General features: G+C 58.6%; 5 protein-coding genes across 5 annotated transcripts; all 5 read left to right on the top strand.

The window, feature by feature from the left end:
• Positions 1–1790: 1790 nt before the first annotated feature.
• LINJ_29_2220 (conserved hypothetical protein) lies at positions 1791–3713 on the top strand (the record flags this gene model as incomplete). Its single annotated transcript, XM_001466702.1, has 1 exon — positions 1791–3713. One exon carries the CDS (start codon positions 1791–1793, stop codon positions 3711–3713), a length of 1923 nt encoding a protein of 640 aa, XP_001466739.1.
• A 3252-nt stretch (positions 3714–6965) lies between these two features.
• On the top strand, positions 6966–11774 carry LINJ_29_2210 (conserved hypothetical protein; the record flags this gene model as incomplete). The annotated part of the gene is made up of 1 exon (XM_001466701.1): positions 6966–11774. The coding sequence occupies one exon, from the start codon at positions 6966–6968 to the stop codon at positions 11772–11774; it is 4809 nt and encodes a 1602-aa protein (XP_001466738.1).
• A 2039-nt stretch (positions 11775–13813) lies between these two features.
• On the top strand, positions 13814–15169 carry LINJ_29_2200 (conserved hypothetical protein; the record flags this gene model as incomplete). Its single annotated transcript, XM_001466700.1, has 1 exon — positions 13814–15169. The coding sequence occupies one exon, from the start codon at positions 13814–13816 to the stop codon at positions 15167–15169; it is 1356 nt and encodes a 451-aa protein (XP_001466737.1).
• Positions 15170–16055: 886 nt separating this feature from the next.
• Positions 16056–17384, top strand: LINJ_29_2190 (hypothetical protein, unknown function; the record flags this gene model as incomplete). The annotated part of the gene is made up of 1 exon (XM_001466699.1): positions 16056–17384. One exon carries the CDS (start codon positions 16056–16058, stop codon positions 17382–17384), a length of 1329 nt encoding a protein of 442 aa, XP_001466736.1.
• A 938-nt stretch (positions 17385–18322) lies between these two features.
• Positions 18323–21598, top strand: LINJ_29_2180 (conserved hypothetical protein; the record flags this gene model as incomplete). Its single annotated transcript, XM_003392647.1, has 1 exon — positions 18323–21598. One exon carries the CDS (start codon positions 18323–18325, stop codon positions 21596–21598), a length of 3276 nt encoding a protein of 1091 aa, XP_003392695.1.
• Positions 21599–25728: the final 4130 nt, after the last annotated feature.

Raw genomic sequence — 25728 nt, 5'->3', positions numbered from 1 at the left:
TTTCAAGCTCGCAGCGTCATCTCGTTTCGGCCCGTATGCGGGTTAGTCAACCCATATGCCTTTCGTTGTTTCCTTTCCCTTCTTTGAGCCCTTTCTTGTGTGTTCTCCTCTACTCTCAGACACCGCCACCGTGTTCGCAGCACGACGGTACTGTCTTTGATGTAGGACGCGCGTACGCACACTCAAGAACGGTGAATGCCCGCAAACGTGCAAGGCCAGAGTCTGCTCGATGAGGTCATGCGACACGTCATACACGTACACACAACTCTCCCCCGCTCTCGCTGTATGGAAAAGACATCTGGCGGCCCACACGCTCCACCGTCTGTATGTGTTGCACAGCTCCTTCACCCTCCTTCTCTTTTCAAGGGGGGAAGGACTTCTGTGCCTCTGACGACGGACGGGGAGGTGGACACCCCTCTCCGCGCGTGGCATCGCAGGGTGCAGTACACCCCTCCCCCTCCCCACGCTCTGTGTGGGGGAAGCTATGCAGCCCCCACCCCCTATCCCTGCCAACGCCGAGCCACTTCAGGTGGTGAAAACTTCACGCACCTCGGACATGGCGGAGGGCGGGAGGGTCAGAGCGATGTACCGCCACGCATGCCGGCGGTCAGACTGTGGACATTGTTGCGCTGGAGAGGCCAGCGACGGTGCGCACGCTTCTGCCATCCACGTGATAGGTGACGTGTGCGCGTGACTCGAACGTATCCCACACGGCCCTCGCACTGCCTGCTGGTGGAGGCACAGCCTGCGCGACCGCGAGGAGATGCACTGGGTGGCGACCAGCACAATGGGTGGCGCGGCTGCGAGGCGACCGGCTAAGCGGCGGTGATGGGTGGAGCCTGGCGCAGGGGGCCGTGCTCCGATGACGGAGTCGGCGCACTCTCTAGCGCGTGTGTCCACGGCTGCTTCGCACCACGCGGTGGGGTCTGTGGCAGGCCGGGGGCGGGTGGAGTGGCGTGCAACTCATGTTGTATGGCAGAGAGTGTGGATCCATCAAAGAAATACTCTGCCGATGTAGTCTCTCGAGTGCTTGCCAAGCCACTACGACTTTCTCACTCGTTCTCCCCCGTATCCTTTTCCTTTGTGTGTGTGTGTGCTTCATACAACCGCGGCGATCGGTTTTGGATCTCCGAACTCGACGCCGCCACGATCACACGGCGAACAATGCAAACGCGTACACATTTATACGAACGCGTGTGTGCGCCTGGACAGCTTGGTCGTTTGCCCCCCCCCCGCCTCCGAGAGGTTCTCTGGCTGTACGACACCTTCCTCATTATCAGACACAGGCACACGCGCCAGATCCTTTGGCACGTATGCGTTGTCTTTTTTCTGCCTTTGTTGGTCCCTTGAATCCTTTCCACTCTGGCTCTCGCTGTGATCGCCTTCGCTGCGGGCCCACCCGAGCCTTTGAAAAGCATTGTCTGTCGCGTTGACCTGTTTAGATCGCCTCGCAAACGCGCAAGCGCCGCCTTACGCGCCATACCACGGTGAGTGCGTGCGCGTTTGGCTGGGCGCTCGATCACCTCTGTGTTGCCTGGTGGTGTTGGGGTGCCCACAGCCTGCCGTGCGCGCTCGGGATCCCTGGCATTCACGATTTCTTCCTTTAGAAAAGGAAAGTCTTACTCCGGTATTCCTTCGTTCCTCCATCTTTTGTTTTTCCCGTCGCTGGTCGTCCGCGCCAACTTGTGGCTGAGGCTGCAGCAGGTGATCCTTCTTATCTGGCTGATCCCGATTCCGCTTCTCTCTTCTCCATCCGTGTGAAACTTCAGCAACTCCCAAAACTGTGCGCCATGCAGGCTGCCGCCCCCGCAACGTCCCCGCCTGCCGGCGCCAGTGCATTGCCGCTGACGCTGCACGTGGCGCCGCGCGTGGATCGGGCGACCATATACCAGAACAAGTCGCTGCAGCGCCGGTGCGCGCCTCTGTCGTTCAGCACACCGGTGAACGAGGTGCAGGTAATGGTGCCGATGCCAAAGAAATTCGACGGGCAGTGCGGGTTCGATGGCGACTCGGTGCAGGTGGAGTTCGGTGCCTCGTTTGACGGCAAAGTCATCCTCGCCGGCGTGCTGGTGGATGAGGTGGAACGCCGCTGCCTGCGCAGCGACGGGACGGTGGCAGTGGAGGCGACGCGGGTTGCAGAGGTGGCGAGCGCCAGCGACTCAGACGCGGACGGAGAAGGGGCAGGTGACACATCATCGGCGAACGCGCGTCGCAAGCTGGAGTCGCAGCTCCGTACGGTGAAGCAGAAGCTTCAACTCAACGAGATTGCGCAAGCCGAGGCTGCCGCTGTGCGCGATTACACTGTGGATTGTGTAACGAGTGCGGTGGAGCCGTGCAAGGCCGCGCCGCTGATGTGCACTGCTGCGCTGCATGACCCGGAGATGTGGGGCGCGCACCTCGACGCGTTGGAGAACGCAACGAGAGAGCACGCGAAGGCGAAGCGGGAGCTGCTGCGCGCCAAGGAGGCGCTCGAGGCTGAGAAGTCGGAGCTTGAGATGAAGCTGTGCGTAGTCAACGGCGGGCAAAGCCCTCGCAGTGGCCGCAGCGATGAAGCGGGGACGACAGTGGACGTGGTGGTGCTGACGCTCAAAGTTCTGAAGCCCGTTCCAGCCGGACCCGAGGCGGTGGTATACGTGTCGTACATGGTTCCGAGCGGCCGGTGGAACGCCGTGTACGAGGTGCACCTGAACACAGTGACGAACGAAGTGGTGCTGTACTACAACGCTGAAGTCGTTCTGAACTACGGTGATGACTTGAAAGATGTGTCATTGACGCTATCCTCCGCGGTTCCGAGACGGAATGCTGCGTTACCGCCAGCCATGACCATCTGGCGCTGCGGCGTCGTGCAGCCGTCGCCGCCGACGCCCCAGTTCATGATGAGCCCAAACGCCGCCATGGCCGACTGCGCGGACGACGGGATCTGCTTTGCCTTGGCGGAGAGGGCGCCTGCCCGTTGCGCAGCGCCGATGATAAAGCGTGCCATGGCGCAGGTGGAGCAGGCCGGTACCGGGGCCATCATGAACTTTGCCATACCCAACCCGCAAACCGTGATGGCGAACGGCAAGACGACGCGTCTTCCCTTGGCCGAGCTCCGGATGCCTGCGGCGATCAGCTACATGAGCGTGCCCGAAAAGTCGCTGGCCGCCTTCACACACGCCAAGATCACGAACACGAGCGACTTCTTGTTACTGCCCGGTGAGGTAGCCGTGTTCCTGGATGGGAACTACGTTTTGCGGTCGCGTATCGACAAGCAGTGCGCATCAGGGAGTAAGTTGGACATGTATTTTGGTGCTGACCCAAGCGTGGAGATAAAGCGAGTGCTGCTGCGTCAAGCAAACAAGGTGCAGAGCTCGTACTTGAAGGGAAAGAAGAACCAAGTGAAGACGTACGCGTACAGGATTACGATTCGTAACAAGAAACGTGCCACCGGCTCCGTAGACGGTGCCTTGCGCATCAAGCTTGTGGAGCACATTCCCATCAGCAGTGAGGAGCTACTGCAGGTGCGGCTCGTTTCGCCAGCAAAGCCGCACGAAGACGTCTACATTTACGACGATGAGGAGGACAGGGTGGAACAGGAGCGGCGCAAGTTACGCCTGCTCAACAACGAAGGTATTGTGGAGATTGAGCGCAGGGTGCGTGCTGGCGAGAGCGTTGAGCTGGTTTTCGCGTTCGAAGTGGAGGCACCGAGCAACGCCACCATATACGGGCTGTGAGTCAGGGCCTCTCTAGCAGTTTAGTGCTTACGTGCCTGTAAGCACATGCGCGGTGGCCTGGCATACGGCGGAGAAAGATAGGCTGTGAAAATCAAAGCAAACCGCCGCGGCGACCAAGGTCCTTCTGGCCTCTGCCACGCCGCTAGTCAGCATAGTGAGATGACTTTCTGTAGTGTAACTCGCTTGAACTCCTCGTAGTAGCCGGGGAGAACATAGCACGCGCACACGCACACTCGAGCATGTGCAGGGGATGCAACTACGTTGCCGGCGCCGTGTTCTCTGTTTCCTTTGCTCTTCTGGTGTTGATACCGAGCAATGCACACCCCATCTTCCCACCGACCTGAGGCGGATGCAGGCTGGTGTTTCGCTCTTCCTGCCCACTTCTTGCGTACAAACGTTTCTCCTCTTGCTGCGACACGTAAGAGTCGCAGCGGCGGGTTGGCAGGAGCTCCGTTCGCTGTCTTTGGTTTTTTTTTTGCGTTCGTTCCTCCCATCTCTTGTGTCTCTTGTCTCTCACGTGTGTGCATGTGTACGGACGCCTGCGCTAGAGGGCGGGGAGGACGCTTCATGCCCCGCCTTCCGTCCGTATCGGCATCTCTCTCCATCCAAACACACACATACATGCACACATATCATCTTGTTGGGCGCATGAATCGCCCCCACGTGCACATGTGCGTCCCTCTCGTCGTTTTCTTTTCCCTTTTTCTTCTCCTTCACCCGTCCATCTTAGTCCAGCGCAGTCGTTTGACTTTTCTCTTTGTGGGGCGACTGTGTCGTGTGTACACCACCACTCACGCGCAAGAGCAACAATCAAAAAAAAGGAAAAGGAGAGAGAAGATTTTCGCAGGGGCGGGGAATGAGAACAATATGCACGCCACAGACGCACACACACACATACACTGGCACGTTCACATAACTCTACCAGCGGGCATAGAAGAGGGATGCCAAAGAGCACGTGATTCGTGTGTGCGTGTGTGTGTGTGTGTGTCCCTGTGTACGCCTGTGGGAACGCTTGACTGCACCTGTCTTTGCTCCCCTTCACCGATACCCGCTCTCTCTCTCTCACGCACACCACCTCACTCTCCCTCATCCCACCGTTGCCCGCGGCTCCGTTGGAGAGAATCACCTTTCATTCTTTTTTTTATGCTTCTCTTCCTTGACATCCCTTTGTGCTTTTTCTATTTCATCCTGCTCTTCATCTGTGCTCTAACATATATATATATAGATGTGTGTGCACGTGTATGTATGTGTACATATATATATATGTGGGTGTTTGTGTCTCCGTGTCTGATCGAAGGAGGCCGGCCTCCCTCTTCAACTCCGTCACTTTCTCTGTGCCTATCGTGAAGTTATGTTTGCTCGCGTCTTTATCGTCGTTTCCAGTTGTCTTCAGATGGGGCTTGCCTTTCAGAACTCCCTGGTGACCGGGACACACACGCATACACACCCCTCTTCGCGCGTGGCATCGCAGGGCGCAGTACACCCCTCCCCCTCCCCACGCTCTGTGTGGGGGAAGCTATGCAGCCCCCACCCCCTATCCCTGCCAACGCCGAGCCACTTCAGGTGGTGAAAACTTCACGCACCTCGGACATGGCGGAGGGCGGGAGGGTCAGAGCGATGTACCGCCACGCATGCCGGCGGTCAGACTGTGGACATTGTTGCGCTGGAGAGGCCAGCGACGGTGCGCACGCTTCTGCCATCCACGTGATAGGCGGCGTATCCGCGTGACTCGAACGTATCCCACACGGCCCTCGCACTGCCTGCTGGTGGAGGCACAGCCTGCGCGACCGCGAGGAGATGCACTGGGTGGCGACCAGCACAATGGGTGGCGCGGCTGCGAGGCGACCGGCTAAGCGGCGGTGATGGGTGGAGCCTGGCGCAGGGGGCCGTGCTCCGATGACGGAGTCGGCGCACTCTCTAGCGCGTGTGTCCACGGCTGCTTCGCACCACGCGGTGGGGTCTGTGGCAGGCCGGGGGCGGGTGGAGTGGCGTGCAACTCATGTTGTATGGCAGAGAGGGTGGAAGACACCTTGACGGAAAAGACGCGCACTGCATTTGGACATCTCGGACGAGGCGCGCATTCGTGTGGTGTGCGCTTGTGTTTTTAACGATGAGTTTGATGGAGGATTTTGCCATGGTATTGCCTGCAAATGTGGTTGCCGGGAAAACGCGGCTTCATCGTGGCGGCGTGCATAGTGCAAAATTCACAGACCGCCTCTCACGTGACACACAGACAGCCGTTTCTGTCCTCTGTCTCGTCTCGATAACGTGAGGCATGGTTCTCATGGAAGTCGAAGAAGCGAACCAAAGAACGTGGGGTAGGGCACTCCAACGGACACAAAGCAAGAGGAAAGCGGCGGACTCGGAAAATTCAACAACTCTCCCTCTTTCGACCTTCGACGTGCCTGTGACGAAAAGCACATATCTGCTCGAGCTTTCGCGCGCTCCCGCTTGTGTGTTCCAGCGAGGGAGCGTCAACGTGCATGTGGCATCCCTGTCGGACGCGCCTGCCGACCTAGGCGATGACATTAAGCGCTGACCAACCCCACCGCAAAACTGCTTCCCCTTCTCCTCACTGGGCCCTCCCCCAACCAATCTTCACTGCTTCTCTGCCCTTTCTTTTTCTGCATTCACACGCCGGCGCTGGCTCGCGCGCGCACGGTGTAGCCGCCCTCCCTCCCCCCTCTCACACACTACGCGCCGCTAATAGAGTGTTTACTTCTTCAGCGCTTCGCGAGCTTCTCGAGATCCTTTTCTCGGTGCACATGTGTGTGCGTCTTCCTCTTGCTGTCTGCGTGTGTGTTGGTGTTTTGTGTTGTGCGTCGGCATGTATCGATTGAAGCTCAGCACGTTGCTCTTCTCTCCGTCTTTCCTTGTTGTTGTTTGATGCCTTCTAAGTAGCCTCGGGTAAAACACAACGAGCGCCCATAGGCACAAGCACGCACTACCAAACGCTTCGGCAGGCCTCTCCAGAGTCCGGGTTCGCTCCCGTCTTCAAGTGCGCCCTTGTACGAAGGCGCGCTATCGGAGAGGCACGGCGTGAGAGATAGAGGGAGGCCAAGCTGCATGAGTCGGAGGAGTGAAGGACGGAGTATTTGCCTGTGTGTCTGCGCTTCCCTGTCTCTTCGCCCGCTTGTGAACACACAACGCGACCTGCTCATCCACCAGGAACGGACGCTACCGTTGTAGTCGTCTTCGCTTTGCTTCGTGGTAATGGGAGCCCTACCCCTCCCCCACCCCTCCAACGTGCAGATGCCGCTGCTGTCGGAGTGGACGGAGGAGAAGAACGCATGCGTGGATTGGGCGAACCCGGAAGAGGTCTTGTGCAACGGCTTCACGTTCCTTCAGTTGTTGGCCGCTCATCCACGACTGCGCCAGCACTATGAGCCGGCGGACAAGCAATCAGAGCGCTACGCCGTGAAAGACACTTTTCTTTTCGGGTCTGTCGAGGAGAAGGTGGCTTGGCTGACGCGGTGGCATGCACAGCACCTGCTCTCCCTCCGGTCGGAACGGTGGTGCCGCTTCTGTGGTGAAAGCGGCCACACCCGTCTGCACTGCTCGGAGCGTCTGCGTTCCGCGTCAGCCGTGGCGCCCGAGGGCCCAGCGACCCTTACTGCTACTAAGGGCGCAGGTCCGGCAGCGTCGCCTGCCGCGTCGTCAAAGGATGCACCGCAGTCGTCGGTGCTGAAGAAATACCTGGAACACCTGCAGCGTGTGGAGCTGCGCCGCATCCTTGAAGAAAAGCAAAAGCCGCGGGCTGAGCCTACGGCGGCCTACAGAAGCGGTGCGGTTGCCGCTCGTGCTTCCACAGCTGCCGCGACGAACCTCTTCACAGCAGACGAGCGCCGTCGCGGGACAGTGTGCCGTCTCGACGAGGCGAACAATATCGGCTTCGTCACCGTGGCTGGCATGGGCGAGCTGAAGTTCTTTGTTGACCGCGTCGACGTCGGCGTCAAGGCGGTCGTCGTTGGTGACAACGTCACCTTCAAGCTGGACCCCAGCCGGGACTACCCCATCGCCGTCGACGTGCGCCACGAGCGACCGGTAATTACGCTGGAGGACGTCCGAAAGTTTCTCCACCGCTGCCGTGCCGCCCGCCATCCCATTAAGGTTATGGCTACCCTCCTCATGCACACACACGAGTGGTTTGTGCTGCTGCGCTGGCTGCACGTGCTACGCGAGCAAGACGTACCGCTATACGTCGAGGCGGTGCACGCGCTGGTCGAGCTGACCACCTTTGTCGGTAACCGCGAGCCGATTCACGTGCCGGTTCTCAGCGCCTTCTTGGCGCTACTGTGCACTGCGCCACCGAGTACGCCAGCAGCAGCCGCGGCGGCTGCACCAGGAGGCGGCGCTACCACCGTCACTCCTGCTACATCCACGGCGGCGACTGCGACTGCTGTGACTCCGCCTCTACGGCTGCCTCGTTTCTACCCCGACATGGTACGGGATGCGCTAGAACGGCACACCGCCACAGATAAGTTCGGTGCATCTGCGGCTGTTGCGACGGCAGCCGAGGCCCGGTTGGCTGAGGACAGATGGGTGGAAGTGGCGCAGTTCGTGATTCTGGTGCGCTGCTACAACCCGCTTTCCGACGCGGGCAGCACTGCGAAAGACAGCGCTGGCGAGGCTGCCGTGAGTGACTTGGACACCGCCGCCGATCCTGAAGCGGCGGTGGTGCGGCAGCTCCAAGCCTTCTTTGCCGAGCGGCTGACGCGAGCGAGCGGAGCAGCCGTGCGACGCCTGCAGCTTGTCCAGGCACGGCTTGCACAGCAGCTGCGGCCAGCGGCATTGTCTCGAACTGTGGATACCACCACCGGCGCTGCTGTTCCTGGCAGCGGCTCGTCTGGGGTTGCCCTCATCCCCACAGCGGAAGAGTTCTCGGTTCCCCCGCCGAGCCCGACCTCCGTCTTTGCGGCTGCGAACTTGCCTGTCAGCGGGGCCGCCACGTACACGGATAGTGATACGTTCATTCGCGACCAGTGCAGGCTTCTGAGGGCCGACACCTTTGAGGCTGTCAGTCGGGTGCTGCCGGCGGTGTGCTACTCCCTGCCGTCGTATGAGCCGAGCCAGGAGACGATATCCGATATGCAGCACGCTCGTGTCTACTCGCGGGTGCGGTGCCTCGGCAAGGTGATGACCAGCGACCGGGACTACAGCCACCCCGAGAGCTACCTGTTGGAGGTGCACCCGCACAGCCCCAAGGCGAACCTGCGGGCGCAACTGCACGAGGGAACGACCGTGTGCATCTCCACAGCTCTCGATCCGACCACCATCCGGAACAACGAGCTTTTCTGGGGTGTCGTGTCCTCTTGCGACGCCGCTCTCATGGACGTTGGTGTCATCGCCGTCTCCCCGTGCGAGGGCAGCTCATCCTTCGAGCTCATGCGCGCCGCCCTCGACCGCAACGCTGCCGGTGGTCGTCTTGATCGCTCCTTCCTGCTGGAAACCCCCATCTTCATGGCCGGCTACGAGAGCATAATGCGTGCGCTCGAGGCCTTCTGCGGCCCGCTGGCGATGCCGCTTCCACTGGTGCGTCAACTAGTCAGTCCAGAGGCGGCGGCCTCCGTGACGGCTGCCGCCGCATTGGACATCATGGCGAGCCACTCCGCAGGCGCCGCGGCGCCGAGCGACGACGTGGATCAGCTAGTGGAGTACATCCCGCCCCACTGTGCGGTGACGTTCCAGGAGCTGACAGAGGAAATCCGCAGCCAGTTCGCTCTCGACGAGGGGCAAAAGGCGGTCATGCGCCAGCTTCCGGTCTCGAAGATGATCCTCGTGCAGGGCCCGCCAGGAACCGGCAAGTCCTTCATTGGGTGCCGTGTCGTGGAGGCGTACGTGCGTTACAAGCAGCTCGTTGCATCAGGTGACATTCTGCAGAAGGTCAGCATCGACATGCTCCGCTCGACCCGGCTGGAGGACCTGCTGCCGCAAGTCGGCCCCATGGTCGTCATCACGTACAAGAACCACGCACTGGACGAGTTCCTGCTGGACTTGCTTGACTGCGGGCTGTGGGAGATGAACCGCCCCCGTGTTGGGCAGCAGCTCACCGCCGGCATGTCCGCTGCTGCGGCAGGAATCTCACTGTCGTCCAGCGCCAGCACGTTCCCGGGCGGCAAGCGGGTGGTGCGCATCGGTGGTCGCTCGCGTGAGGCCCGCCTCGACGGCTACAACCTCGGCGCCCTCCTCCACGGCAGCATGGATCGCGCCGCCATCAACAGCCTCAAGGATCGACTCTTTGTGCTGAGCCAGCGGCTGGAGCGGCTGACAAAGGAGATTCACTACCTGGAGAACGGCCGGGTGCCGCGGGTGTACTTTGAGCGGTGGCTGACAGCGGAGCAGCGCCGGCACATCACCTTCGACGATCGAGAGGCGTGGCTGGCGGGGGAGAAGTACATTGGCACCCTCGACGAGGCGGAGGACGTAGTATCGCCCGCGCACTACCAGTCCCTGCTGCAGACACGCATGGCAGAGCTGCTCGGCGCACGGCGAACTCAGGCGTCCTCGCCTCACGCGGATTCGACTGCGACAGCGGGGCCGGCGACAGGCGCCGCAGAGCTGGAGACAGGAGAGGAAGAAGACGTGTCGCTGAGTGTCTTTCAGGAGATGCGGCGCGAGGAGGAGAGGCGCCAGTTTAACAACCAGTTGCACCAGACCTATCTCTCCGCCGAGGCGCTGCTTCTTGCCAGCCAGCCGCCGTCGCGGCCGGCTGGGGTGCCGGAAGAGCTCCTTTCCCTCTGGAGCTTGACGCCACGGCTACGGCACGAGTACTACGCGTACCTCATCGCGAACACCATCGCCGCCAAAGCGCGCGACTGCCTGACGATCATGGAGACGATGAAGAGCGTTATCCGGGTGCGCCGGCATGCCATGGATGAGCTGAAGCTATCTCTGCTGCAGGGCGCGGATGTCGTGGGGCTGACGACGACGGGGTGCGCTATGAATCAGAACCTACTGCGCTCGCTGCGCCCAAGTGTGCTGGTGGTGGAGGAGGCCGCCGAGGTACTGGAGTCTCAGCTGTTGGCCTGCATGACGGACTCTCTGAAGCAGATCATTCTCATCGGCGATCACTACCAGCTCCAGCCCAAGGTGGAGACCTTCCAATATGAGAAAATAAACCACCTGAACCTGTCCTTGTTTGAGCGACTGGCGCAGAAGATGCAGCCGATTCGGCTGACGGAGCAACGCCGCATGCACCCGGACATCTCTCGACTGATTCGCCCCTTCTACTCGCCGCAGCCCCTCATCGATCACGTGTCAGTGCTGGCGCGGCCCTTCCCGGCCGCGTCGGGAGTGGCCGGGGCGGATCGGGTACCGGGACTTGCCACGCGCGTGTTTTTCTGGAGCCACCGCTACCCCGAGGAGGAGGCGCCCGGCAGCCGCAGTAAGGTGAACACACGTGAGATCTGTATGGTGCAGCAGGCCGTCGCTCACCTTGTCTCGCAGGGCGTGCTGCAAAAGTCGATCACCGTGGTGACGCCGTATCTCGGGCAATGCCGCATGCTGCGCGGTGTGCTGCGGCTGCGCTCCTTGGCGGACGTCCGCGTCAGCACCGTCGACCTCTATCAGGGTGACGAGAACGACGTCATCATCCTTTCTCTGGTGCGAACCGAGAAGCTGACGGACTTCATTCGGACACGCAACCGCTTGATCGTCTCTTGCTCTCGTGCCCGCTTCGCCATGGTGATGATCGGCAACGACGAGCTGCTGCGCCAGTGCCATCACTGGGAGCAGGTGCTAGACCAGCTCCAGGCTGAGCAGTGCATTGGTGAGAGCCTTCCCATAACGTACCGTGGCCAGCCATCAAAGGTAGTGCATATGACAGTGGCGGAGTCCGTCTCGGCGGCGGCGCTGGAGGCGGAATTGACGGCACAGCAGCAGCACCAGCAGCGCAAGACGTATCAGCGCCGTCCACCCGCCGCAGCAGACACCGCCGAGGGCGTTGAGGGTGCTAGGCCCGACGAGGCAGGCGGCGGTACTAACGTCAACGACAACGGCGGTGCTGGGGATAGGCCCGATGGCGACGCCGGCCCTGATAGTGGCGCGGAAGAAGATGCTTAAGCAGGCTCGACAACGGTGACGGAGTCAATAACAGAGAAAACAACTACGGTGCGATAATGCAGCCTCGAGGCTCTGTAAGGAATGCGCGTCGACAAGTGGGCCAGCCAGCACGTTTATGTTCGCTAACTGTACGAGCAACCTTCTGTACAAGAGGACCCGCAGCTGACACGAGAAGGCGGGGAGGCTGTGTCTGCGTGCAGGGGCGGTAGAGATCACGCTGACGTATCACAGGCCCCTATAGAAGTGACGCGACTGGACACACATGCACACAAGGGGAACTCACACCGAAAAAAAAAAAGAAGACGAAGCAAAGTGAGCTAGTGCGGGGGCAGATGCGGTGAGAGGCATGAAACAACTGGAAGACGAGAAGCCGTTCTGTGCCTGCATCTCCGCCAGTGGTTGATGTCCTCTGGAGCCCGGCCAGCCTGGCTCTGAAGCCGCGCCCTCGCGTCGCCTCTCATTCACCCTTCTCGTTTTCGTTATTATTTTCACTGTTGTCCCCCGGCGGCCTGCTTATGGCTTTTTTACGGATGTACACTCGCCCCCCTTCTTGCTTTCCTCTCTGTATTGTGGCTGCTGTTCTTTTACGGCAGAAACTCAATGCGTCGCACACTGTTCCGTGCCCCCCCAAAAAAAAAACTCACCCAACCCCCCTCAATGAAGATTCACCTTCACACAACGACTATCACTATTTCACTAATACGCTTGCTTGGAGCCACCGCAACTATTTAATCCGACAGGACCCACGCTGAGGCAACATATTCGCCTTCCTTCCCTCCTCCAGCGCCCCCCCCCACACACACACACCCGCTATCCCCCACCTCATCTCACGTTCTGTGTGCCCGCGTGTGCGTGTATCATTACGGGTTCTTGTTGCCACCGTGTATAGCTTGTTCCCTCTCCGCCTCTGCCTTTCACCACCCACCCTCACCACCACCCCAACCACCCCAGCCCATTCCAATCGACATCTCTCCGGCTACAGTATCTTTGGTGTGTGCTCGAGCTCCTTCAGGCTCTTGTCTTGGTGGCGCCGTGGCATCTCTGCCTTTTCCTCTTATACGTGGGCGTTGGCCTTCCCTTTGAACCGACGCCTGCACCTCTCCTCGCTCCTGTTCGCAGTAGACGTCGCCTAGGTTATCAGCACCTCTTACACAGATGTCGTGACACATCTGCCGCGGTAGGTGATCGTATGCTTCACTGCTCAATCGACGACGGAAAGGCAAAAGTGCGGTGGCGGTAGTTGTCGTCTCGGGGAGTGCTGTGACGAAGAACCACACCCTGTCAGTCTCAGTTTCCACCCTTCACCACCACCACCCCCATCGAGCGAGGAGAGGTGTGCAGGTGTCCTCCCAGCACAGCCGACACATACACATACACATACATTATATACATACACATACACATACACATACGGACATACACGCATCTCCCTCTCCTGCTCCCTCATCATCACATTGCGTCGACCCTTCTTTGTTCGTTTATTTTCTTTTGCCTTTTTCCACTCCCCAGCCTTTTTCGCTTCACGAGACGGTTGACAGTTGTGGCTGCTGCGTGTTTTCGTTGAGGAGGTTGCCAGAGTCGGTGCACGTGTGGGTTGTGCTGCCTTGGCAACGTCTCCAGCCCTCCCCTTCTCTTCGGCGAGCGCACGCGTTGCCACGTCTCTGTGGGCCCTTTTCTCATTTTTTTTTCTGTTTTGTATTGACTCCACTGCATTCCTCCCCCCTCTGCCATCACGTAGCGCGACATCTTCAGATACTCGGCCGCGTTTAGTCATTGCGTGTACCGCTTCGCGCGCGCGTCTATGTGTGTGTGGGGGGGGGGGAGGGTGTTTACACGTTTCCCGTTATGTCAACACTCCGGCTTTACTCTGCCGTGCTCAGTGCAACGATTCTTTGAGTGCGTCTCCCTTCTTGGCACCGTGCCACCTTCCCTGCTTCTTTCTGTGCCTAGTATCACTGAGGACTAACCCCTTCCCCTTCCTCCCTCGCCTGTCATCACGCTCACAGAGACGTGCATTCCGCGCGCTCCTGAGTACTCTGATGTGGCACTTGCATGACATCCTTTGCAGGGTGTCGTGGACGTGGGAGTTTTTCCTGTTTCTCCTCCGCGGCGTCTTCATCGCCATTGCGGACCACTATATCATGTACATCCGCACTGGACGAGTCTGGCTCGGCAAACGGAACCGGGCAGCGTCACTGATGCGCGGTGACTTGGTCATGCAGCTGGCCGCCTCATCACCACGCCACAGCACGGCCAACGAGAAGACGATCTTTCTTCAGCTGAACCGCTCCTTCATTGACCGCCGGCTGTGGGCCGGCCTCAACGAGGTGGGCGCCGGCCCGTCAGCGATCGTCACTGGCGTGTCGTATGGCGGCATCGGCTTTTACACTGCGCTCAACTTGCTCCTCAGCGGCGTGAACGTGCACGGAGTGGCGCGCAATGGGCGGCAGGCCGAGCGATCACGCTACCTCCTCGCGAGCGCTGTCGACCGTCAATTGTTGTTGCATAAGGAGTGGAATGGGCGAGTGGGGCGTATGTTTGTTCACGCGTGCGACATGAGTGACACGGCGGCTGTCTGCAACTTCAGCGACGCTGTCGCGGCAGACCCAGCGCTGCGCATCATCATCTGCAACGCCGGCCCCATGTGCAGCCCGCCGCGGCTGTCGCAGCAGCATCTCGAGGAGCAGTTCGCCACGCATCATGTTGGGCACAGTCTGCTGATGCTCCGGCTGCTACAATGCCGCTTGCAGAGCTCTCGCTCGCAGTCGATGGCCGTGGCGCTGCCGCCCCCGTGGCGGATGGTCGTGTTGACATCTGCGGCAGCGGCGACGGCCAACCCAACGGCGGCGTCCACCTTCCACGAATGGAGCAGCCAGGAGGAGCTGGAGCACTGTTTCAGCCGCTTCGACGGGTACGGCAACGCGAAGATGTCGGAGCTGCTTTTCGCCTTCTCGCTGGCTCGCTTTGTTGAACGGCACCGGATCTTGGCAGCGACCTGCACTGTGAACGTGTTGCACCCCGGGCCGATTCGCAGCCGAATCATACCAAACAGCCAACTCCCGCTGCAATGGCTGCTCGACGGTGAGGCGGCAGCACTGCTGCGCATGACACCGGTGATTGCCTCCATGTACGTGGTCGACCTCGCCCTCTCGCGTCGCCACGAGCACTCCAACGGCCACTTTTTTCGAATGGGTCAGGATCAGACCATTTATTACCGCGACATGGTGAACAACGCGCGCCAGCGTTCCGGCTTCAAGAACTCCACGTTGTTCCCTGGCATACCGGGCCCGGCTGTGTCGTTATCGCATGCGAAGCAGCAATGGATGTGGACGGAAACAGTGGACTACTTCGCGACGAAAGAGTTGATCGACGGTCGCCTCTTCTCCCTCTCGTGAGTGTCCTCTGGAGTTGTCGCGCAGGGTCTTTTCCTCCTCTTCTCTTTTTGCATGCGAGTGAGCTAGGCGACCTCGTACGCTGCGCCAGCAGCTCTTGCAGCTGATTTTTTTTTGTTTGCGTCTCCGATATGGGTTATACGACAAGGCTTCTCGCCTCCCACCTGTCAACGACAGCGCTGGCGCGCCTGAACGAGTATCGCCGGCGAGGAAGACGGATAGGGAGAGAGGAGAAGGATAGGGCGTAGGATGGTTTGCCAGTGTGTGAGCCGCGGTGGGGAATTGCGGGGCGAAAACACGGAACAGAGGGGTGGCCCCACGCCTTGCCCGAGGCACTCAATCTGTAATCCTTTTCTTTTGATTGATTTCCTCGCTCGCTCGCTCTCTTCACAGAGATGCTCATTGGCCCACGAATCGCGCACACACGAGCTCGACGCATTCGCTCTTCGCTCTCTCGGCCCCCATCCCGCTCGCAGCGTAGATGACATGGTTTTGATCCAGAAGGCGCATCTCCCATGTAACGCCCGCACGTGCAGACGGGGTGCCGTGACCACGCTGAGGTGAACAACTCGAGTGCATTGGCGTGCACTTGCACTCGAAGGGACGCCGCCTCCCTAACACCCTCCTCCTCATATCTGGAGGCAGCTGATGATCTTTTTACCCCTTTTATTGGTTGTCTTGTGTGTGTGTGTGTGTTTGCTTGTTGTTTCGCCCTCCTCCGGGCCACCGCTGTCCACCCCCGGCACACCCCTCCTTCTCTTCTATGCTCGCCGCTTTTCTCTCCGCGCAAGTGCACACCGAAGCACTGAGACAGGCAGCAGTGGAGCTGAGGCTGTTGGTGTCGCTTCCGGTCTCTTCCTCTTTACTTTTTTTTTTGGTTTCTGTCAAGATGGCTCTACCGCCAGCATTGATCACAACAGAGTCGACAGCGGGAAGGGTGCTTGGAGCGGCGCATGCACCACCGTTGAAATCGCTGAATAGAAAAATGACCGCGCACCGCTCATCGCTGCTTCCGCGCCTCTCGGTCACGACTGCCTCCTCTCTGCGTCCTGCGCGAGTGAAGTCGACCACCGCTGCTGCTGCTACCACCGCACCCACCACGGTAGCCACGGTGGCGTCAGTGTCTCGGTCAGCAGACGCTGCTACAACGCACCCACTTCTCAGGCAACTGCTCCGCGTCTCTGTGCCTCCTGCGTCGGTAGAGCTGGCACAGCCACCGGAAGAAGTGACGTTAGCGGAAGCGGTGGAGGCGCTAGGAGGATCGGACGCCGTAGAGGCGCTCCTTTCTCAGCTCAACGGTGTGGCGCACTCAGCCGATGCGAACGATGACGGTGCCTTCGCGAACGCCATCGAGACATGTGTTCAGCAAGCTCTTGGTGTCTCTGAAGTGTCGATCGACGTCATTGAAGAGCTCGAGACCGCCGTCACGGGCGAGGAGGGAGGAGAGAGTGGCACGCGAGCAAGTCCGCCCGTGAGCGTGACGATTCCGCTTACCATCTCGGACTTCCATGCTGCAACCGTTACTCCGTTAGCCGCCCGCCAGCGTCGAAGTCGGGTAAGCAACGCAACGGCTGCATCTGCCCCCAGACGCAACTACTCCTCGTGTCTGCTGCTTCGCGTCCAGCGCTGTAGAGGCGTCCTCGCGCTGCGCATTGTGAAGGTGCGCTTTGAAGGCACCGGCGGCACGTCGCACCGCAGCCGCCGCGGTGTCGCGTTGGGCGCCGAAGGCCAAAAGAAAAGGCGTAAAGTCAGAGAGACGAAGCAGAGCCAGAGGCGCACTGCGCATCGTCGACGCTGGCAACCCGCCTCTCGCAAAGAGCGAGCATCAACGACCGGAGTCGATGGCGTCGCATCATGCGGTCCGCCTTCGCCCAGCGACGCTGAAGGCGTCGTAGGAGGTACTGGTGTCGGCGAAGCCGAACCCTTCTCGAGCGGTTCGGCCGAAACGCTGCCTTGGTCGTCTCCAGGCGCTCTTGCGGGCGGGACAAGCCGTAGAGCAAGCGCCGCATCGGCTACGCACAGCCAGCGGAAGCCGAAGGGCAAGGCAAATCTGCGGCGAGGCAGCCGTAGGACGGCGGCTGTTCATCACGCAGCCACCAAGAGCCGCACCGATGCTGTCGTATTTGACCCGTGCTTTCCCGAGGACACGACACCGTTCAACGCGCAGCACCGCCCCGTCACGTACAATGCCGCCATCGCCTTTCAAGCGCCGCTGTGATATGGAAGGAACGGATCGGCGATATGGCCATGTACGAGAGACAAGCGACGGGGGCCATCTGACCACTACCCACTCCCTCCTCCCGGTCTGCTCTTCGTCTCAAGGTGCCTCTTGCGCACCCCCTTGAAACGGCGCACAAAGAAAAAGAGTCCCTTTCTATACACTTGTTTTCACGCCTCACGCGAAACAATATCGATGGAACTCGGCGCAGCAGCAGCAGCTACTCGTCTGTCTGTCTGTGTGTTTTTGTGTGCGTGCATGCTTTCTCTTCCGATTGAACACGGCCCTTTAGGCCTCTTTTTTTTTCTTCTCTCTCTTTCTTCGCCAGTCCTCTCTCACGGCGCCTACTTCACATGCGTGCAGGCGTGCGCTTGCGACGAACAGTCGAGTACGTCTCGTGTTGTGAGAGAGGGAGAGTAGGCGGACGGAATACTGGAATGCACCAGAAAAACAGCAACATCAACAAAAAACGCCTTGATCAGGAAGGCGGAACAAGCGGAGCAAGAGGGGAGGGGAACGGAGGGAGGGGGGCACGGCCCAATGTAATCGCTGCCTTCTCGTCAGCTCTTTCCAGCAGCTCCCATTTTCGAGCCTCCTCAACGAAGACAGAATATTCGTGTATACTGCACTATGTCTCTCTGTCTCTCTCTCTCACACACCAGATGGATCGATGGCAGGGAGTCGCTGTCTGCCTTTTGCTGTTCTGTGTCGCTCAATGCTGCTACTGCTTCTGATCCAACGCCCTCTCCGCCACGTGGATGTCTGTTGTGCTTTATCATTGTGCATCCACTTCCTTCACCCCATCATACCCCTTCCTCATCCCCCTCCTCCTCTCCCCCCCCCCTGCCCCTGCTTTTCTGACAGCATGCGAGTGCATTCCACCAAGTGCACCCGAGAACCACCACAGAAAAGGAAAGTGACGTGTAAAGCAGGCGCCCATGGCCTATGTGGACGTGCTCCAGCTGCTCCAGCTCGCCTACCACGGAAGCAAAGATGAGCGGACGCGGGCGACGACGGAGTTGGAGGCGTCAATGCAGTCTCCAGAGACGGGGCCCACCTGCCTCCTCACACTGCTGCGCACCGGTGTTGAGCCCTCGTTGCCTGCAGAGCAGAGCCTTTCCGCGCTGCTGTTTGCCAAGAACGCCATGCTCCACCTCATCGGAGACGACGTCGTGACCAACACGCCCGGCTTTTTGGCAGAGATGGAGTCGCTGCTGTTCGCTGGCATGTTCCGCGTGTCGGAGAGGCACCGCCGCGTTCTGCGAGCGTGCATCATGAATGTGACGAGCGGATTTGAGTGGAACTATCTTGGGGAGCTGATGCCTTTTATTGACCGTGACCTGAACGCCGTCGGCGTGGATGAGTCCCTGGGGGCGCTGGAGCTCCTTTACGCGTACGCAAAGCGCTTCAAGACACCAGGGCTCGAGCCTACGCCGCTGAAGCTGCAGGTGTGTGCGGTGCTGGTGCGCAAGCTGCCGGAGTACGTTGGGTACGACGACATGCGTGTGTACCGTTTGGTCTTCAAGCTGAGCGAGTGTATTGTGGAGAGTGGGCTGCAGCTGACGAGCTCAAAGGAGATGAGCGGCGACGCGTTGGATGGACTCTTTCAGCTCATGCTGGCCTTTCCTCAGCAGCACTACGAGGCCGCGCTGGCCGCAGGCGGCACGGTGTACGGAGAGTACGTCAAGTGTCTCAAACGCATTTCCATGGTCTCGTACTCCATCATCAACGACGCGACGCGACGCAAAAAGCCGGCCCCGGTGGCGAAGCGTTTCTTGCAGGCCCACAGCGCCGCCTTCCTCTCCACGTGGAGGCAGTGGCTGCAACTGTGTGTGTCGTCGACGGATCGGCGCACGCATCAAAAGTCGGAGATGTTTGCGCTGCGCTACGTGAAGCTGTGCACTTTGGATGAGACTCTCTACACGCAGCACCTGCGTCCGCACGCGATGGAGCTGGTCGAGCAGCTGCTTTTCCCGTATATGTGCTTCAATGAGGTCGACGAGGAGGTCTTCGCCGATGAAGGCGACCTGGCCGACTACGTCAAATATATGGTGGATGAGAGCTTAGGCAACGCTGAGTTGTCGACGCGCCAGGCCGCCTCCAATACGATTTTGGCGCTTCTGAGTAGCAAGAAGAAGTTTCACGATCCTGCGCCGCTGCTGCAGGCGCTGCTCGGCATTCTCACGGCCGGCTTCGAGTCCGCGGACCTCACGACGGAGGCCGGCAAGGCGCGCCTGTTTGGCTTCCTGCACCTGCTCTCCATCCTGCGCAAGTTTCTAAAGGAGGTGCCCGCGATTTGGGAGGGGCAAATGGCGCAGGTGCTCGTACGCTACGTCGCCCCGTTCCTGCAGCCGTCGACTCCGTGTGTTGGCGTTCGCTGCAAGGCCATCGTCGTGTGTCAACGCTACAGCAAGGTGCTCATGCCATCAGAGGCAGACTTCGCCTCCTTTATTCAGATGATGTGTGGCCTCATTCAGGACGCCGACATGCGAGTGCGGCTGGCCGGCATTGATGCCATGTGCACGTTGCTGGAGCTGAAGCGCGCGCGGCAGTACCTGAAGCCGATCGTTGTCCCGCTCGTTGAGGAATGTCTCGCGTTTCTCGGCAAGGTGCAGACCACCTTTGTGCCGCTGGTGATCCTGCACCTGACCACGCAGTTTGCGCCGGAGATGACGCCGGTAATGGGAAAGCTGGCCCACACCCTCGTCCAACATTTTTTGGCGACCATGCATGACATGGAGCTGCAGGAGGCAGACGGGAACGGCGGCCTGGGCGACGACGAGATGGGTGTGAGCGTGTACGAGCAGGCCGCGTTCAGCGCGGATGCGCTGCTGGACGCGGTCCTCACCGTTGTCACGAGCTGCGGAGAAAATGACGCAGCGTTCACGAGCGTGCGCGTTGACGCGCTGCGTCTGGTGAAGCATGTACTGCAGCAGCCTGACAGCTTCGACATGATGGAGAAGACGCTGTCGATCTTGCTGCACGTTCTCTACTTCTCCAAGCCGATCCCACCGGAGTGCTGGGAGCTGTTGCCTCTCATCTACGCACTGGTGGATTCCGGCATCGGCGTCGACTTCTTTAACTCGATTGAGGAAGTGCTGGACAACTTCGTCTCTGGTGCCCCGGCCGAGTTCCTCGGCGACACAGCTTTGATGACCGCCACCTACAAAACGTGCGAGAAGATGCTGATTGGGGGCGTGGTGTGCGTAGCGGAGTGCCAGATGGCACCGGCGCAGCTCATCGAAGCCATGCTTCACACGGCCAAGGCAGACACGGAGCACCCCGGGCTGTTCGACCCGTACCTTTCGCAGTTTGTGGGACTGCTCCTGAAGTCCTTGCTTCACCCCGACATTCAGGGCGGTGACGTGCGTGTGCGCATCTGGGTCATCGCGGCGCTGCTGGACTGCTTCTACTACGACGCCGCAGCCACCTTTAACGTTATTGTGCAGGTCAACGCCTACCCCAGCTTCTTCGATGGTCTCCTGTTCCTCTTCCGAGGTTGCATCGATGATGGCGCCTCTTTCTCCGCGTCTGGGGCTAGCAGTGCCGGCCGTCGCAAAAAGAAGGTGAAGAAGGACGACGCAGGGGAGGTAGTCGAGAACCTGTCGCTGCTGACGCGAAAGGTGACCATCCTTGGCCTGTCCTCGCTGCTCGCATACGCCACCGACCCGCACCTCGCCACGCCGCCGCCGCCGCGGGCAGACTTCGCTTCTCGTTATTTGGATCCTCTGACGCGCCTTGTTCAGTACTGCATTTTCACCAACGAAGCAACCTACGCACCCCGATGTGCGACGTCGGAGGCAAATCTGGAGAAGATTAGGCTTGGCGTCGAGGAAGACATCGAGGGCTGTGAGATCAGCGACGAGGCAGTGCTAGGCGTGGACGGCGGCGATGACACTATGGAGGCCTGCGAGGACGCGTTGGAGGACATGGACGACGATCTAGCAGCCGCGCAGGCGGGCGTCGAGCTGGACGAGGGTGACGACTATGAGAGCCCAATTGATGACATCAACGAGGTCGAGTTTTTTCTCAACTGGGTGCGCATGCTGCCACAGCTCAGCCCAGCCGCTCAAGCCGCGGCGCATGCCGTGCTCCGCCCGGAAAGCGACTACTTGCGTGCCTCCCACACCGCTGGTCGCTATCGGCAGCTGTGCAAGGAGCTGGAGGCAGCCATGAAGGAAGACTTCCGGAAGCGTGCGGAGCTGACCGCATAGTCCATGGAGGGGGAAGCGCAGTGACGAGTGGCACCGGCAGGGTGACGGCGAATCTGTTAACATCGAATAATAAGGAAGAAGAGGAGGTAAGAAGACGTGAACGCATCCGCGTGGTGCCCGCTGCTCTCCGCCCTCCGTGAAACCTTCTCCGATGTGTCTGAGTCTGCATATGTACTTGTGCACACGGTGCGTAAACACAAGGCCGATAACCGCTTTTCGGAAACAAGCTATCTCCTCCGCAGACACACCGTCGTTTGTTTTGCTTGTGTGATGAACACATGCACCCCACCCACTCTCCTCCACTCGAAATAGCTGTCGGAGTGCGGAAACGTCAAGTGGATTGCGTCGTCAGGGCCCCGATCGCCTGTCTTGCAAGCTGTAAAGCGAAACGAAAAAAAAACAAAGGGAAGGCACATGCTCTTGTCGCCACCGTCTGAAGTGCCTCTTTCAGTGCCATGCGTGCCTCCCCCCCCACCACCAACATGCCTGTGCTTTCAGTGTGTCGTGGTGCAGTGGGCGGTGTGTTGAGGTTGAAGACGACGCCGGATGGACGCAGTGCGGGGAAGAAGTGGTGATGGTCACAAGGTGACAGTGGTCTGCGTGTGTGCATGCGTGCATGCGTGCGTTGCCCACTACCGCTCCTTCTTCTGCGTCCTTCTCGTGCTTTCGAGCGTTCGCTCATTATTGCTGTCCGACCGTGAGCGCGCTTGCGCACACCGTTGCGCCGCCCGCAACTCTTTTTCACAGCGTCGGCTGTAGTCTTCCTGATTTCTCTTATCCCTATTCTCTGTCCTACACATGCGTATGTTTGTCAATGGATGTTGTCCCCCCTTTTCCGTGTGATCGCGCGGCTACATTGCAGTTGGCCATTTCTCGTCTGCGTGGATACACACTCTACTCGCCTCCACGATTGCCGGCCCTCCACTCCCCGTACACGCACGTGAATTTACACACGCCGTTCACAAATCGTCCACACACACACGCAAACAAGGGGGTCGTCTCTGTCCCCTGTAACTCTCCATTCCGTCAGAACACTAAAAAAGGGGTGTATATATATATATTTGCTTCTCGTCGTTGCGTGCGCATGCGCGCCCGCACACCTGCGAGTCGCAATAATATCACGGCTCCCTAAGTCTCTATTCTCGTTCGTTGTTGGACCTTTTTGCCCCGCATCTAAAGCCAAGCATTCCATCTACCTATATGTAGGTGAAACCATTGGCCGCACACCTGCGAGCAACCAAGAAATAAAAAAAAGAGAGGACAGCATACACAGCCACGAACAAAAAAAGAAGAGATACGTAGAAGCATTCGTTTTGCTCTGTAACCTTTTTTTGACCCCCTTTTTTCCTTGCCCCGTAGGTGCGTCTGTGTCTGGGTTTTGCGCGCGCGGGGTGCGGACGGGTGTCTGATTTTGTTAGCAACCCGCTTCATCCTTTGCCTCCCTCTCTTCCACCCCTGCCCCTCAACCCTCCCTCATCATACGTGTGTTAACTGCCATTTGCTTTTTCTGTTTTGTCGCTTGCGCTCTCTCTCTCTCGTTTGTGTTGCTGTTGGCGTTGCTGGTGCCTTGTTTTTTTTTTTTGAGTTTCGTGCTCTTCCTTTACGTTGTTTCACGCACCCCAGCGTGTACACTACTTTGGTCCTCTTTCCTCCCCCCCCCCGCCTCTCCCTCCTTTCCCCTGTCCGCCGCTTCCCTGGCCTAACCTCTCGCCACCTCTGCCTACCCCCCCCCCCCACTGTGGCAACTCTGCGCAGATAAGCGAGAAGACAAAGTGGCGTTGCTATGAGAGGCGTATCTATCTGTGTCTTGGGCTCACTTGTATGTTTGCGTGTCCTGTTTAGTCTTTCTCTTTAAAGCTACCTTCCCACTGATTCGTCTGCGTCCCCTCCCGCTCCCCGCATCCACCTTGCCGCGAGCACCCCCTCGTGTGCTCTTGGTGTGCCTGCCTGTAAAACGTAGTGATTGTGTGTGTGTGTGTGTGTTTTGCCTGTCGTACTCCTCTGTGTTCAAGAGGCAGAGAAACGGAGAAAAGACTTTGTTGGTGAGCGACTAGACTTTTCTGTTCTGCTTCTGCGCGTGTGTCGAGCTCTTACTTGTTTTGTTCGGTGTCGGCCCCGGCTTTAGTTTAAAAGTTACTTTGTTTGCCGGTGCGTGCGTGTTTGTTCCTCTTTTTTTTCTCTCTGGGACTTTTTTCTTTTTGTTATTGTGTGTTTTGTGCTTCTATTCGCCTTTTCTTCTCCCCCCCTTCTGTCTCTCTTATGGTCTTTGTTTCAGCAGCATCAACATCAGCGCCACCTCCCCTCTCCTTTTTTTCCCGCCGCTGTTCGTTGCTTGCTTGCTTTTTTCCTCTGTTCGGTTTGTGCTTGACGTGAATTTCTCGTGTTTTGCTTTGCCGTTTTTTTGCGTTTTTCATATTTTAATATTTGGATATATTATTTTGTTCGTCTTTGTCGTTTTCGTTTTTTCTTTGTACGCGTGTGTGGGGGTCTTTTGTTTGCCCCCCCCCCCCCTCTCTCTCGCCGGCTTAGTCATTCTTACGACGACTACGACTTCCAACGCGTCCGAGCACTCACAGCTTCCGTACAAACAGGAACACTACAGCGTGTGCCATTGGTTTTTCCCCTTCGCTTGTGCCGCGCAGTTTCGTTTCTTTTTGGTTTTTCTTTTTCGGTGTGTGTAAAGTGTAAGCGTGTGTGTGCGTATGTGATTGCTGTTTGCTTCTGTCTGTACGTGTCATTACGCTATCTACTCCCTCCCCATCAAGACAAAACGCCGGTAGCGGCCAGGAAGGGCGAAATACGGGCAGCAGCAGAGAAATCTAACAGCACACACGTCTCGAACCCGTACGGCTGACCGTGGGAGAAAACATAACGAAGCAACCGAGCAAACGAACGAGAAAAAAAAAGAAACAGAAGCGACACGCAGGCAAGAAGAGCAGCGACATCTGCCGAGATACGATAAATCGAGACGGGAATGAAGAGAGGCAGAGTACAACAACGAACTCTCAACCGCTGTATCTGTGTCTTTGCCTCCTCTCCTTCACCTCCTCAGTGATCCTCTACGTCTCTTGCTATCTCTCTCGGTGCGTCGGCCTTCTGTGCTGCGATCATCTGGTGTGTGCTTGTGTGTGTGCGCGCGCTCTCTCTGTCCCCTTTTGTCTGTTCGTTTTCTTTTTTTTACACCGATCTCCGCCAAATCCATCTGTATTGTTTCTCGTCCTTGTACTTGACCCCTCAACGCAATTCCGCCCACCTCTCCCACCCCCTCCCTCCGTCTCTACGCCTTACCATAAACGTTGATATAGTATCCGATTCTTGTCCCTCTCTCACTGTATTTCTCTTTTCGTTTTTTTTTTGTTGTCTCGTACGACGCCGCTCCCATCTCTCCATCCTGTGTTCGCCCTTCCCTTCCCTTTCCCCTTCTTTTCGCTTTTTTAAACCGTCTGGCGCCTCTCATTTGTTTATTTTTCATCTTTTCTCTCTTCGTCGTCTTGCACTCTCTACCACTTCTATCTGGTGTTCCTCCTTTGCTGCGACCTCCTCCGGGGGCTCGCGCGGCATACGCTACTGTCTTTTTTTATGGGGTAATCGTATTTTTCCTTTTCCTTGTGTCGCGCTCTTGAGCCGTGCGCCTCTAAAGACTCTCTAGCGCGCGTGTCTGTGTACGTCTGTGTGTGTGTGTGTGTGTGTGTGCATGCTTGCGCGTTGTATACCCCCTCTTCTCCGCGCTCGCATCTCCCACTCAGCCCCATCCACCACCACCTCGCTCTTTTTTTTTGGTCCTGTCTAAGCAGCGTCTTTCCTTTTTTTTTGCTTTATTACTTTCCGTTTCTTCACACGATTCTGTCGCCCTTGTAAACGCAGAGGCCTGTGTTCAGGCATCCCCCCTCCCCCTCCCCTCCAAACCCCATTTTTATCCACTCTTTCCACACACATTTCTTTTTGTTTGCTTCATGTGTGTGTAGATTTCTCTGCCCCGTCGATCTTTATTTGTTTGCTTCTCTCTCTCTGCCTTCAGTGTGACTGTGGAGACTCGGGCCCATTTTGGCCGACCGTCAGCTACCTTTCACCTTACGCCCCATCTCCTGATGCGTGTCGGAATCCGTTTCTCTCTCTGCATTCTCGCTTCC

Source organism: Leishmania infantum, chromosome 29 (assembly GCF_000002875.2).
Source record: "Leishmania infantum JPCM5 genome chromosome 29".
NCBI classification, from domain to species: Eukaryota; Euglenozoa; class Kinetoplastea; order Trypanosomatida; family Trypanosomatidae; genus Leishmania; species Leishmania infantum.
Note: the sequence above shows the minus strand (reverse complement) of the source record. Positions and strands in the feature narration are given on the sequence as shown.